The sequence below is a fragment of the Callionymus lyra genome, chromosome 2, assembly GCF_982586985.1.
Source record: "Callionymus lyra chromosome 2, fCalLyr1.hap1.1, whole genome shotgun sequence".
Classification (NCBI taxonomy): Eukaryota; Metazoa; Chordata; class Actinopteri; order Syngnathiformes; family Callionymidae; genus Callionymus; species Callionymus lyra.
The window spans coordinates 16,957,936-16,973,468 of NC_141819.1; the positions used below are offsets into that span (position 1 = coordinate 16,957,936).

General features: G+C 40.8%; 1 protein-coding gene across 1 annotated transcript; it reads left to right on the top strand.

Annotated features, from left to right (window-relative positions):
• The first annotated feature begins 1,124 nt into the window (after positions 1-1,124).
• On the top strand, positions 1,125-14,199 carry cdc34a (cell division cycle 34 homolog (S. cerevisiae) a). The gene is made up of 5 exons (XM_087783752.1): positions 1,125-1,532; positions 10,576-10,662; positions 10,740-10,837; positions 12,081-12,215; positions 12,293-14,199. Exons 1-5 carry the CDS (start codon positions 1,350-1,352, stop codon positions 12,513-12,515), a joined length of 726 nt encoding a protein of 241 aa, XP_087639878.1. The 5' UTR covers positions 1,125-1,349; the 3' UTR covers positions 12,516-14,199.
• Positions 14,200-15,533: the final 1,334 nt, after the last annotated feature.

The following is a 15,533-nucleotide window of genomic DNA, read 5'->3' on the forward strand; positions in this document are numbered from 1 at the left end:
AAATGTTTATTCATCCCCAGAGGGGAAACACACTTTTACAACAGCACAATTGAAAATAAAGTGCAAGGGAAAAAAAAAGAAATAATAAAATAAAATAAAACGATCTTAGAAATATACAAATTATTTACAATATTAGAAAATCAACACTATTAACAAAATACAATAGAATTATTATGATTTAATAAAGTTATTTAGCTGATTATCGCCAAACCTGCTTTAATGTATACACTGCACTAATCTTTTTTCAAGTACTTACTTCCAGCACATATTTGAAGGGCAAACGAGAAGATAAATGTTTTTTTCAAAACTCTAGATGACGTATTTCCCATGAAACCTTGCGTGACTCTGAGTACAGTACTTCCTAGCTACATGATTTTAAGTTACAAACTTGGCATTAAACATCTTCTACGGCTTATTAATTTACTAGTCTTAACTCTTACAGCGCTCACATGTACGTCTGTGTCTGTGAGCCAAACATGTTGGTTTTTTAACAAACAAAAAGCGCTAAATTGTTGCCGTTAGCATTAAAGCTAAGCTAATAGGTTTGACGAAGAAACTGTGTTGAGGATTTCGAAATAAAAGCATGACCTGCTAAAACTAATGATTAGTTTTCGACAATATTAAAAACACGAGAGCGTTTTTTTTTTACTCAAAACCGCAATTTATTGTACAGTCAAATTCCCTTCAAAACATATATCTCACCCTTAAAATGGTTTCTATTCTTGTTGTATATTATGAGATCTTTCTTGATCTTCCTATACTTGTCAAGCCATTATTATATTTAAACTATTAAGGTGTATATATATATGAGGATGAATCATACCATGCATTTATTGTAGAATCAGAGTGAATTTGTTGCATTAGACGTCTAAAATGTAAGAATGTTCTTGGGTCAAAGTACTGTCTTTTCCAAACTGGTGTTCACTAGACGTACATTTAGTGTCGTTCTCGTATTATATGGTTTTATAATACAAATGTATTACCAGTATATCTTTCTAATGTCTACATTTGAGACACATTTATTAATACACTATACGACAACTCCCCTCTTCACTGGGGTTTAATTTTGAAAGGAGAGTACCGGAAGTAATCTCTCACCTCAGTACTTAAATGGACCTCCCCACGATTGTTCACAACAACAGAGAAAGACACCCGAGGACGTCACAGTTGCGCTTCCAACATCCTTTTTCTAAGTCATATTCGCCCAAAAACAAAGACGACACCCAGCGCCACATTAGCGAGGCCTCCTCCGACTCTGGTGCTGTTGTTCTCATCGACTTCTGCTCGTCCTTCTGCCGTCACAGCTGTGGTGGGTCGCGGTTACATCCAGACGGCTCGTAGTTTGGAATATGGCTCAGCATGGACATCATGTAGCCAGTTCTCAGAAAGCCCTGATGCTGGAGATGAAGAGTCTCCAGGACGAGCCGGTGGAAGGCTTCAAGATCACTCTGGTGGACGAGTCGGACATGTACAACTGGGAAGTGGCGATATTCGGACCCCCGAACACGCACTACGAGGGTGGTTATTTTAAGGTGAGTGGCTAACGTTAGCATTGCACCCATTGTTCTTCTCCTAGCCTTCAAACTGCGTTTATATATTTATATATCTCCACATTTCATCTGGTCGCTAACAAGGAACAATATAGAGGTCAAAGATAAACACTAATAGTTTATATAAAGGTTTATAACCAACACAAGCTCACAGTTAACGAAGCTAATGTGGCTAACAAATGTTCCCACCAACAGAATGTACGTGTTAAATACTTTTACCTTTTTTTTCTATTCAACTAAAAGTGTGCCGAAGTGCTTTGACTAACATTACCATCAAGTTGTGTCTATATACTCTTCTTATTCTATTCATAAATAATGTTAAATCATTGCCCTTTGTTGTCAAAGCTATTCCAACCATCAAGTCAGAGGTTATTTTAGTTTGATTATAAAACAACCTTCTCTCTAAAGGGGTTCATGTCCTTTACTGTAATTATATATAAACATACAATAGGTGACACTTTATCTATTGTGAACTTCGACAACACTAAATACAAGCAGGAAATGGATTGATCTGTTGACGATCAAGGCTTATTTCCAAACAAGAGTATTTATATCTGTTGACATCTGTGTTCATATTAATCTTAAAGTGTATTTCAATCAGGCCTAGAACTCAACCATAGAACACAGGCCTCAATACATTTCCACAAAATGCAATACTGTTTTGGAAATGTATGCCTTCAAACTATGAATGTTGTAAATGTTTACAATAACATGTCATCCTGGCTGAAGCAAGGAAACCATCTCGCACACATCCTGTAGATCATCAATAATTGCACTCGTATACATTCGAACACAACACGTCCAACGTGTTATGACTATGAAAACAGGTAGTTTCTACGTGACTCACGTTCACTGTTTGTTTATCTATGTACTAAGGAAACGTATCAAGTAGGAGAAAGACTCGCAGAGGTTGTTGCGTCAGTGAGTTTATATATTCAATTAGTATTGATTAGTTTGTGTCTTTTTTTTCCTGCCAATTTACAATTTGATTTATCTCGTAATACAAGACAACCCTTATTTAAATTCATGTTATTTTATTCGAAAATGTATTCGGATAAACATGAAAAATAATTCCACCTCACAAAGAACATTGAAGTTGACATGAATTGATTTATGTTTCCAAAATGGCCGCCTAACCTATAGAGTTGATGATAATGCTATGTCGTTCAAGTGTGTTTTATATGAATTTAAGTTTTAAATTGAAGAATACATTTCAAATAATGCAAATATCAGCTTCCAACTAAAACAAAAGAATTCCATGTTTCCTGGTTACATGTCTAACATTACAATCTTATATATTTTATTTGTGTTAGATTAATAGTACATGGCGCCAATAGTGTTTTGACCTATAATGATAAATATGATGTCATCCAATTTGTTACGGAAAAGACAATCTTTTGATATAAATGTGTCTATTATCCGATGTTGTCATTTGGCTCGTACATTAAAAGGGCAAACGTGAACTGAACGCACAAGGTTGTCTGTCTCTGTGACGCGTCCTTATCTCATTCGAAAGAACAGTGAATCCCATAGAAGGACAAACACTTTTCTGTTTATCCGTTCAGTCCACAAAGTCATTTTCCCCTATTAATTGTGACATGGTGATCCATGTCATCAGTCTGATGAACACTGCGCTTTGTTTGAAGTATTCTCTTCATTCAGCATTAATGGTGTTGAAGGTCTGCCTGTACACGTCTTACATTTTAATACTTTTGTGTAGCTGTGGGGATATGAAGAAGTACATCGTCTTGTAAAACAAAGTCGCAATCGCTGTGAAACATTTTACAATGGCACACTTCTTCCTGAGGGAATGAAGCAGATTGTCTAGTCATCATATTCTTCTTCGTGCTTTTTTCAACCCTCCACCCAGTTTGGTGAAATACTAAATCGGGGCATCTACACAATTGTATAGTTGAGTATCTGCTCTTAATAGGAAGCATGTTGGGGTGGAAAGAGAATCAACCTGGTATATCTAATTTTGCCTCCTTTGTGTTGCTGTACTTGGTGACTTTGACAGTCCTTCGACCACATGCCTCGTAGAACGGTCGACTTTAAACACGACTGTGATTTCAGTGTTTGGGAAACCAGTTTGTACTCTTGCCTCTGGTGTTTTCCGAGACTGTAAACACAAGTGGCAGCTGGGCCCGAGCTACTGTAGACAGAGCTGTGTGCAGGATTCCTTTGTCGAACCAGGAATGCACATCCTGACTGTGAAATCCGCCGCCTGGATGTGACTCATTGTTCTTGTCAAGGTTTCAATCCAACCCGTTTGCCATATTATTCCAGGGACAAAAACCAGGTCATGACCAGCAGACGCCTCAATGTGTCATCACTAATGTTGTGGAGACCGAACAACAAGGAGCACCTTGTGCAAGGTGACTCGTGCAAAATGCTGACCGGTGTAGCCGGCTGCGAAAATGAAGGGTTATTGTATTATAATTATCAAATTATTACAATCTTTCTTTTACGGTACAGAAGAAAGCCCATGTGCTATAGTGAGTTAAATAAAAATGTTGCTTTGTCACGTTTAATACTGAACGTGTATCATTTATCCAATAATTTTGATCATCAACCTCTCTCGCCCTGCGAGGAACAATTGGCTAAAAACATGGGAACAGATGTCTTTGAAGTTCAGAAACTCAGGCTGACCGATCCGGTCGACATGAAACCACACATGTATTCATGAAGTGGACAAATGATCCTACATTTGTCCTAATAAAATGTATCATAAACCATTGAAAGGAGCAAATGCTCATACAAATACAATAACTAACACATCCCACTAGTGCTGACTAAGGTGTTCTATAGTGTATCTTTTCAACTATTTTCCTATCATGTGAACCATCTCTCCAGGCTGAGGGTGTCGGATGATTTCTGGCTCAAGGCCAGTCAGGTCCGAGCCAATTTTGGTTCTGGGACATGAATGAAGTGAAGCAGCCGAGTTCTGTGCCTTCAGGGTGAACCGCTTTGAAGACGGTCCATTCATTTAATTCTGAGGATTGTATAATAGAAAAGATATTTTAGTGGCCGTTAAATTTGTCCTTAAGTTTAAAGAACAAAGAAAGCTTGTGATTGTTGTCTTTTCCAGGCATTTAAACAAACATCAAAATCATTAAGTGAAGTTTAATATACTCCATAAAATGTTAATGCAATTTAAATTTGTTTAATAAAAGATTGTGATATCTTGCACAAATACTGTATTTTCTCTGTTATTTACACAGGAGTGAAACTTTTATCAGCTGGTATATTGTAAGTGTGTAATACTTTTTTTTAATTTGATAAGCTTAAGTATACAGTCACAACTAAGTCAAGAATAAAGTATATAGTTGTAGAACAGCAAAGTTCTTTGACTTTATATGACTGGATGATATAACTGTTTTGCCTTAACAAGGCGTTACTGAATAATTGGGTCATAAGGATATTTTACTATTTCCTTTCTTCTTTCAGTGTTTCCATATGGTTGTTGCTTTTATCATCAACCTAAACATTGTCAGATGTCTTCAATACGACCTAACGGTTGCCTGGTTACCTCACCCTGGTGTTAGCACAGGGTTTAAAAAAAAGGGTAAATAACTTTACAAAGAGTATGAGAAGTGGAACCAAACCCAATTGCAGAGGTTTCGAAGAGGGCCAGACCCAACGTGTCGAGTTTCTCCCTCTGGCTGTGTCGCCCTGAAACGAGAGCTGTGCGAAATGAGGCAACAGAGAAACGACCGGATCAGGAAAAGGCAGTTGCACCTCCTTTGAAAGCAAAACCCGCTGTGAACGGAGATGTCTGGGAGGCCTCGGTAGACCGTTTTAGCTCCAGGCTGAACTCTTCAAGTACTGTTGATACAAGGTCCAGTTGGATTCTGTTTTTTTGTTTTTAAAAAAAAAAAAAAGAGAGAAGTAAATATTACACAACACTACTATGGATCATTCTGCCTTGTCATGCTCAATTAAAAAAATGTAGCTCAATATCTCATTCCTGCTTTTGGCCTTTTCTTTATATCAGATATAATGATTGACTTGACAATTTGGTCAATTGGAGAAAAAATGTTATTGGTGGCAGTTTGTTGGCAATATTTGTAGAAATAAATTATTATAACGGGTATGATTAGTCTTTTCCTTTTTGTGAAATGTGTTAAATTTGGGAGTCAATAAAATTGACTTTTCTTGGTCTTTACTTGATTTAGACATTGTTTTCACAGCAAGCATTTTCTTTTTCTTAAACTACCCAGAATAGCGTCACTTAATTTGGCTTGCTCGATAGTTCAAACCCTAAAATACATTTTCATTTAATTGAATTGTCAATGTTTGAAAAGCAACTTAGTAGGTGTGTGAGAGGAAAATAAATCCCCCCACATTGTGTGTTTTCTATTTTACTGTAAAAGTTATTGGGGATGGTGTGAACATGCTACATATCGTGCTGGTTGTGGTGGGGGTGGGGGGGGGCATTTTATTTTTAATAACATGCAAAAATTAAAAGCGTTTAAAGTGTAGTTGAGAGACCATAAACCAGTCATTACAACCCCCACATAAAGTAACAATGAAATTCAGTGAGATCCTGGTGATGACTGAGGACGAGAGGATACAGTCGACTACAACACCTTTTAAAGCTGATGTTTACACATATTCTTGCTTTCAGGTCTCTTAATTCAACGAAAAATATATTTTCGTGAGTCAGATGCAAATGATGTTTTATCTGTGGAAATACATATTTTCTAAATTATCTAAAAAAAACAAAAAACAACAGCTATAGCTTAATTTGAACTAAGCGAAATCCTGGTTTTCTTAGCACGAATCATTTGATAGTATACTTTACTAGATGATCTCATAGACCTTCTTCTGTTTGCTGATCTTAGGAATTTATTCTGCCGAACCAGAGAGATGGTTCTGAGGTAGAATCTTGGAGCAGAATGATTAGTTCTGTTAGTCTGTGCATTGACCTGGTTTACTTTCATCACTTTTCACACTAGGGAAGATTCATCCTCTTCCTCCTGTTGCAAGACAGCCGTTTAATACCATGAAGGATCTTTTTAGAAGGTCAAGACCCAATACTGTGGGTTTCTGCTTACTAGGCAGGAAATAAACTGCATCAGTGGAAGTAAAAAAAACATTTTTTCGACCTCAGTTGTTGTTGTCAATCCAAATATCAAGGTTGACATGCAGGCCTGTGATCTGATGGTGTAACAAATGTACTTCAGAACAGGATGTGGATTAAGTTGTAGAGCTTGTTCAATCCAGATACTCTCAAGTAGGTTTGTTCTTCTTTATAAAATGACCAATAAAGGCTTGACTAAATAGTTTGAGGAAGCTGTTGGTTTACTTTGTTTGCCAGACCCTTGTTGTGACATTTGTGTTGTATAAAATGTGTAATCTGTGATTCATAGGTTGAAGTAAGAATAAAAAAGATGGTGCATAACATTTGCTTGATTTGTTTTGTTCTTTTAATAAAGATTTTTGAACGATGGTATTGGATATATATCCCAGAATCAATGAGTTTTTACTGATCGGTTTAGAATTCCACAACACTTAATAATGTATGCAAGCAAAGACTTTGTTTTCAAGCCCTTCGTGGCTGGAACGCTATAGGACACGTTTGAAAGCGTGTGAGCTTCACAGTGAAATCACTGCGTGACCTTTTAAAGGACCACCCTCAAGCCTCCCCTTTGTACATTGACATGATTCTCAACCATTTTGTGGAATTTTCCTCCATGCTCAAGAAGTGTAAATGTGTAATATTCTGCATAAAAGGAGAAGTTAAACATCAAATGGATGGTAGTAAAGGTATGATGGACTGAACTAGGACTAAAGTGTTAACACATTATGACAGATGAGGGACATGAGAACCTTAAATATGCATCTGAGGAATGGGAGTATCTGTTGGATGCTGTCCTGGTCCTATACTTGTACAGATTGAATTTACATTAGAATATTCCTGTGCTCGTATTTTATGATTCGTAATCTGCAATAGCAGAGTCAAACCGACCTAACCTGCTCTGTGACCAGCCTGTAATGTGTGCTATGTTGGCTGTTGTTGTATTACTGAGAGCAGACAAATCTTTGGCAGGGTCATCTTCCCCTTTTTTACTTTGTTACACTTGTATCCAAGTACTAATATTTACTTTGTCCCTCTTCTCCAGCTATACTTGTATCCAAGTACTAATATTTACTTTGTTACATTTCTCCAGCTATACTAGTATCCAAGTACTAATATTTACTTTGTCCCCGTTCTCCAGCTATACTTGTATCCAAGTACTAATATTTACTTTGTTACACTTCTCCAGCTATACTAGTATCCAAGTACTAATATTTACTTTGTTACACTTCTCCAGCTATACTTGTATCCAAGTACTAATATTTATTTTGTCCCCATTCTCCAGCAATACTTGTATCCAAGTACTAATATTTATTTTGTCCCCCTTCTCCAGCCATACTTGTATCCAAGTACTAACATTTACTTTGTCCCCCTTCTCCAGCTATACTTGTATCCAAGTACTAATGTTTACTTTGTCCCCGTTCTCCAGCTATACTTGTATCCAAGTACTAATGTTTACTTTGTCCCCGTTCTCCAGCCATACTTGTATCCAAGTACTAATTTCTCCTATTAGTTGACTCTATTAAAATCCCTGGGCAACACCGGTTACCTCAGCTAGGGAGTTTATGAAAAACGACAAATACTCCGATCATAAAACAAATTCCATGGTACGAGAATGACCTTGAATCGATGATCATGAACCAGACTTGATCTGTTACCACAGTCGCAAGTTGATTTAATTATAATTCAATTGTATGCTGTGTCTTCTGTCATCTTTTGTTTACGACCAAGCTAGGCTAAATCAACTTGGACCAAATCCATGAACACCAGGAAGTCGGACCAAAACCCACAATTATTATTTATCACTAATTCATACATTGTTTTATTTTAAATCTCGTACTGGAGATTTTAACAAAATGTAGTTATGTTAGATCAAGTCACAAGTTTAGCTTTCTTCTACTATAGTACTGCATGATTGAACTTTGTTATTCTGACTTGTATCATCATTTTCTTTCCTTCCCATTCGAGTATTTTCGTGCTAAGATTCCCCGTCATATTGAGGCTTTGTTTCTTCATCAAGTCTCTCATTTTTACAACCCCCCGCTTCACACACACACACACACACACACAGTCACAGTCTGTAACGTGGCCCCTAAGGAAATTTAATTGCCCACCACTGATCTACATGAAATGTCAAGACGGAACCAAAATTGAATCAGTTCTTTGTTCTGCCATCATCCTCTTCTGGGCATGTCATTTAAAGCGTTCAGAACTTTAAAATAAAAAATACTTGTAGTACTATTAGGAACCAGTGATCGTCTGCACTCTGGGAAATCAAATATAAAGGATTCAAAGTCATCAACTAGACTTGTTTCCAAATGCTACAAAAGTATGGGTCAAAGAGGTCAACACACGCAAAGTAGGCTAAAAGCTTCACATTGTGATCCAACCTCGTCATTCTCTGTAGACCCCTCCCTCACCTCCCACTACCACTCGGCTGCCTCCCCCGTCACAGCGTTGACTCCCCCCCCCCCTCCTCCCTCGTCCTTTGGCTTCACTGTTGTGAGCACCAGCTGACCATGCCGAATCAGCAAATGTGAGCGCAATGGCAGCTCCACAGACGGTTTCATGCTGAGAATGACGTGCATGTGTATAATAAGTGTCATCGGTGTCCTCGTCCCTCCTCCAGTCGCCTTATGCTATATGAGGAGGGGGTGCTTTATACTCGGTCGGCCTTTATACAGTGTGTGGGTGTGGTCTGATGGAGGGGGTGAGGGTATAATAGAAGAAAACGGTTGTGAGAAGCGGATTGTCTTTTAGTTTTGGTGACAGCTGGAGAGACGACCCCCTCCTCCTAACTCGTGCCTTTTTTCCACCACCGGGACCCCTCACCCACTGGTGTATCTGTAAGCCTCTCCGCACTCTGCAGCTGAACGCCGCCTCCCTTCCTCCCTCTGCGCCGTATTGCATTACACCGTCACTCGTCTGTCCACGCTCAGCCTCCTCCGCGAGGTTTGTCATGACTCGGCCGTCCTATTTTTAACGCTTCATTCAAGCGGCGTCGGTGCCGACGATCAGAACCTTCGCTCAGCACTTCAGAGCGAGACCTTGTTCTGTTGCTAATTTGTAACTTGCTCTGCATACACCTCTAATGAAAATCTATTGATTTCTTCCCAGTGTTTCACCTTGCTCATGAGAGCGTGGGTTGAAAACCACCATTGATACAATCCTCATACTGAGAAATAAAGTTTCTTGAAAATATTGATACTTATAAATTGTGATTATATTTTTCACAATATCATATCGGTAATAACCAGCACTGTAGCATTTTTCTTTTTGGCTTTCAAATCATAATTTTTTTTTAAATCTTAGTTCTTATATTGTTTATATTTCAATACATTTTTTAATTTATGTTTTTATTTACAAGTAACATGCAAATATTCAAAGTGTTTTTGTGTTGTAATTTATCTCACAGCCCCTAGATGGCATGAGTCATTATGTTCTCTCAGCTAAGAGAGAGCAATTCAATTCCCCAATGACTCTGGGATGACTGAGGACAAGAGGATACAGTTGACTCCAGCAGCTTTTAAAGCTGATATTTGGACATATTTTGGTTTCATAACAAATAAAGCAGTTACGACTTCGTCAAGAGTCACGTGGTCTGTAAATTCTGCAACACCAGAGTCAAGTACTTGACAATACTACACATATATTCTTGTTCCTACAGTATTGCTATACATTGTATCGTTGACCCTGTGTAATGATGCATACATTATCGCCAGATTGTTTCCAATACACACCTCTAATGTGTACCTGGGTGACCAAATTGAAAGACGCCATTTTTAAATAAATGTTCTCCCTAACAAGACGTCCTTTTAAAAATGTATTTTTAGATTTGAGTTTTTTTTTTTGTGTAAACCATCATCCCGGCGGTTATTAGTCGTAGTCCTGGTGACTCGTGTGATGCCACTCGTGTTACTAACCAGTGCCTCCTCTGTCCTCCAGGCCCGGATCAAGTTCCCCGTGGACTACCCGTACTCTCCTCCTGCCTTCCGCTTCCTCACCAAAATGTGGCATCCTAACATTTATGAGGTGAAGATGCTGAAGACTTAAAAAGAATATTAATTGCATTTCCTAACATGATGTGTGTGTGTGTGTGTGTATGTTAGAACGGGGACGTGTGCATCTCAATCCTTCATCCTCCGGTGGACGACCCACAGAGCGGGGAGCTGCCTTCAGAGAGGTGGAACCCCACACAGAACGTCAGGTACAGTCCAGCACCGCCTTGTTGCACCTGACAGACGCTCACACATTTAAAGTTGATATATTTCGACAGTGGATTGACATCGTATTACACAGTAGATCAAGCTAATCTGTCATTGATGCGTGTAGATAGTATTCATTTATTTAAGCTTAATAGAGAAGGAGGAAATATAAATATTTAAATTGTATAACTATGTATAGTAAGTAAGTAATCGTTTAAAGTTTTATAGCGACTTTCTAGACCAGGGTCACAGGAGACCGGGCCTTGAACAATCAAAAGCAATACACATTTAAAAATACCTAAAAATTACAAACTCTAAAAAGATATCGTATATTATGCATATTTATTATATATATGGCTCTCAAATCAAATTGTATTTTTTATCTTAGCACACTTTATTGAAATCCAAACTATAAAGCACAATCATTCTTATTTAATATGAAAATTAATATATCTACAGCGTTTTTTCATTTTTGTGTTGCAATTAAACTTCCGGTAGCTAGATGGCAGCAGTCATTGCGTTCTCTAAAGGAAAATTCCGCAAGATCTCATCGATGACTGAGGACCGAGGATACAGTCGACTACCACAGCTTTTAAAGCTGCTGTTTGGACATATTTTGGTTACAAAACAACAGTTACAAATTCAAGAGTCATGTGGTCTTTAAATTCAACATCCAAGTACATAGTCCAACAACATAGTCAATTACTCGACAATATATCATTGTTACTACTAGGGATGCAAACATTTAATCTGTAACCGATTAATTGTTGATAAGAAAGGAATCCATTAAAATAAATTCATTGCAATTAATTGCGTTTAGAAATTTGAACCCGTAATTCCAAGCGAGGCAGAACTCTGACCCAACAACACTGACACAGGATGACGAGGGTAAAGCGGAGCTTAGTTTGGACTCACTTTAAGTTAATAGAAGATGATAAAGATGCCAAATGCACGATATGTGGCAGCATTTTAATGTCCTACAACCCCATGACTTCGTTAAACTAACTAATTAACTTATTAATCGATCATAATCGATCATCCATCGATAAGATAATGGATTGATTAATGAATCAATCATTTGCATCACTAGTTCCTAAAGTATTGCAATGCATCACAATACAAGTATCGTGATGACCATCGTATCGCAGGATTCTTGCACTTTATTTTAGTGTCACCTTCACACCTTCTCTCTCATGAAAAGCAGCTCCCTGAAATACTCATGTGGAATCTTCTCCTCCCTCGCAGGACCATCCTTCTCAGCGTGATCTCTCTGCTCAACGAGCCGAACACCTTCTCTCCAGCCAACGTGGACGCGTCCGTCATGTACCGCAAGTGGCGGGACAGCAAGGGCAAGGACCGGGAGTACATCGAGATCATCAGGTACTTTGGACCGAACACGCACGGACACGTCTCAGCGTCGCCGCCGCCGCCTCATACGTTGTTTCCTCGTTTCACAGGAAACAAGTGCTGGCGACCAAAGCCGACGCGGACCGGGACGGCGTCAAGGTCCCCATCACCCTGGACGAGTACTGCGTCCGCACCCAAGTGCCGCCCACGGACGACGGCTCCAACCTGCTGTACGACGACTACTACGACGACGAGGACTTGGAGGACGAGGAGGAGGACGACGACGAGGACTGTTGCTACGACGACGACGACTCGGGCACGGAGGACTCCTGACCACGCCTCACCCCCCCCCCTGCGACCTCGTTCATCCCTCTTCTTCGTTTTGGACTGAACTTTATCTCCTCCTCCTCCCCCCTCCCCCTCCTCCCTCCCTCCCTCCCCCCCTCGCCTCACCCCTTCCTGTCCGTCACATGTGCAGTCACAGTTTGCACGCTGAAACCTGATGCATTGATAAGAAAGCGACGGAGATGTTTTCATGTTTGCTCCACTAGTTAAACCGTTGTTTGGAGAGTTTTGCACACGCAACACGAGCCACACACACACAGACGCACACACACACACACACAGACGCACACCTAGATAGTGGATAGAAGTCCATACATTTATTGGTAAATGCAGAAATAATTGAAAGCTTGTCCGGAGGGCTTCACCTGTGACCTTCTACGTTTCTGCTCGTCCTGGAATTCCTAACAACCTTGCCTTCCTTCGTCTCCACACACACACAGGACAGACTCACAAGGTCTCAGGTGGAGCCCGAGAGTCTCGGCTCGTTTCTATCCACTCCTGTCAGACGAGTGGGAGAGGAAAGTGTGGGATTGTGAGCTCCAGCCGTTTGATCTCAGACGTCCTCGATCGACTTCTGCTCGGCTTTCATCAGACGTGAGAGAAGAGTTTTTTTCGGCTGCTTCTTAAAATCCAACGTACTGTATTTAAAAAAAAAAACTATGCAGTCGGTGACTAACGAGCAGCGCGTTTACTGTGACTCTGAGCCGTTTTAAAAAAAAAAAGATGTAGTCACGTCTCACTTGCTCGAGGCCTCAGTTCACCTGCCAACTCTGAGTCACTGTGAGCTGGTGTAGGCCCAGAAGAGAACAGAAGAGTCTTTTTAATTGTACTCGCAAACCTGCGCTCGGTGCGCCCTCTAGCGGCGGGAGACGCACGTGAAGCCGCCAGCCATCTTGAATATCCTTACAGCTGCTAGCCGGGGGCGAGAAGACCCCCGGGGTGGGTCTGTGTTGCACAACCACAAACCCACCACTACCGACAGTATTTCCTAGTCCAATGGGTTGCGTGTGCGTCGGGCATGCATGTGTGTCGACAACTTGATCAATTATGAGCCGAACTGTGAAGAGCGTGTGCAGGAGCGAGGGGTTGGTCTCCAGCATGATCTGAAGAAAAGTCTTTCTTCCATAGCATGCTGTCCCGATGTGTTTGTGGTTTTCGGTGGGCTGTAAGTGTCCGGGTTATCTAGAGCGGATGCGAGCGGGATGAGGGTTCTCTTGCTATTTCGGGGGCTTTTACTGTGTGAGCTACAATGTGTTTTATTTTTAGGAAATGGTCAAATCGCAGACGACAACGAACATCAAGAAGCAAGCTTTTAAAAAAGAAATAAAAATAGAAAATGGAAGATGACACATTTGGAAACGTCGTTCAGGTCAAGTTTTAAACGTGGAGCGAGTGAGGTTTAGTGTTCTGTCACGTTAACGTTGTCATCTGTTTGTGGGCCCCGTCGCCGAGGAGCAGTGGGCAGTGGATGAGAAAACAGCACCTCAGGAAACAAACTCACGGCCGAGTGGACTTGTTTAGCGTGGAAGGACTGTTTACAATCTCTACCTTGATATGCACATGTGGATATTTCTGACCATCACTTGATTTTCTTTTGTGTCCTGTTGATACTTTCTTTTTTTCTTATGGTTTGTAAATCTATTTAAATTCTGAAATAAAGATCTTTATTAGACTTTGCTTCATGTATCACTGAACTGGGCAGAGAGGTCAAAGGTCTCATCAGTTTCTGTTTTCAGAAGCAGTAAAGACTGAGGTGATGTTGGAGGAACGCTTCATGTTCCTTTCACTCAACATCTGATTGAGTTAGTGGAGGATTGAAAACTGGACGGACAAATTGCCGTTTGTAAATTGTACTTTTTCAACACTCTTCCTAGACAATATATTTTACTGTTGAGTGGTTTTACAAAATGGGTTTAAATGTAACATTGCATAGAACAATATGAGATGGTGCTCCCTGTCAAAATAATAAGTACCATATTTTTGGACTATAAGGAACATTTAAAATCCTTTCACTTGTCTAGGCTCCAAAGTACCACTCCGTTAGGCTCCCAAGTAAGGCTTCATTAGAATCCCAAGTACCACTCCGTTAGGCTTCCAAGTAGGGCTCCGCTAGGCTCCCAAGTACCACTCCGTTAGGCTTCCAAGTAAGACTCTGCTAGGCTCCCAAGTAAGACTCCGCTAGGCTCCCATAGTACCACTCTGTTAGGCTCCCAAGTAAGGCTCCGCTAGGCTCCCAAGTACCACTCCGTTAGGCTCCCATAGTACCACTCCGTTAGGCTACCAAGTACCACTCCGTTAGGCTCCCATAGTACCACTCCGTTAGGCTCCCAAGTAAGGCTCCGCTAGGCTCCCAAGTACCACTCCGTTAGGCTCCCAAGTAAGGCTCCATTAGGCTCCCAAGTACTGCTCCGTTAGGCTCCCAAGTACCACTCTGTTAGGCTCCCAAGTAAGGCTCCGCTAGGCTCCCAAGTACCACTCCGTTTGGCTCCCAAGTAAGGCTCCATTAGGCTCCCAAGTACTGCTCCGTTAGGCTCCCAAGTACCACTCTGGTAGGCTCCCAAGTAAGGCTCCGCTAGGCTCCCAAGTACCACTCCGTTAGGCTCCCAAGTACCACTCTGTTAGGCTCCCATAGTACCACTCCGTTAGGCTTCCAAGTAAGACTCTGCTAGGCTCCCAAGTAAGACTCCGCTAGGCTCCCATAGTACCACTCTGTTAGGCTCCCATAGTACCACTCTGTTAGGCTCCCAAGTACCACTCCGTTAGGCTCCCATAGTACCACTCCGCTAGGCTACCAAGTACCACTCCGTTAGGCTCCCAAGTACCACTCCGTTAGGCTCCCATAGTACCGCTCCGTTAGGCTCCCAAGTACTGCTCTGTTAGGCTCCCAAGTACCACTCTGGTAGGCTCCCAAGTAAGGCTCCGCTAGTCTCCCAAGTGCCACTCCGTTAGGCTCCCAAGTAAGGCTCCGTTAGGCTCCCAAGTAAGGCTCCATTAGGCTCCCAAGTA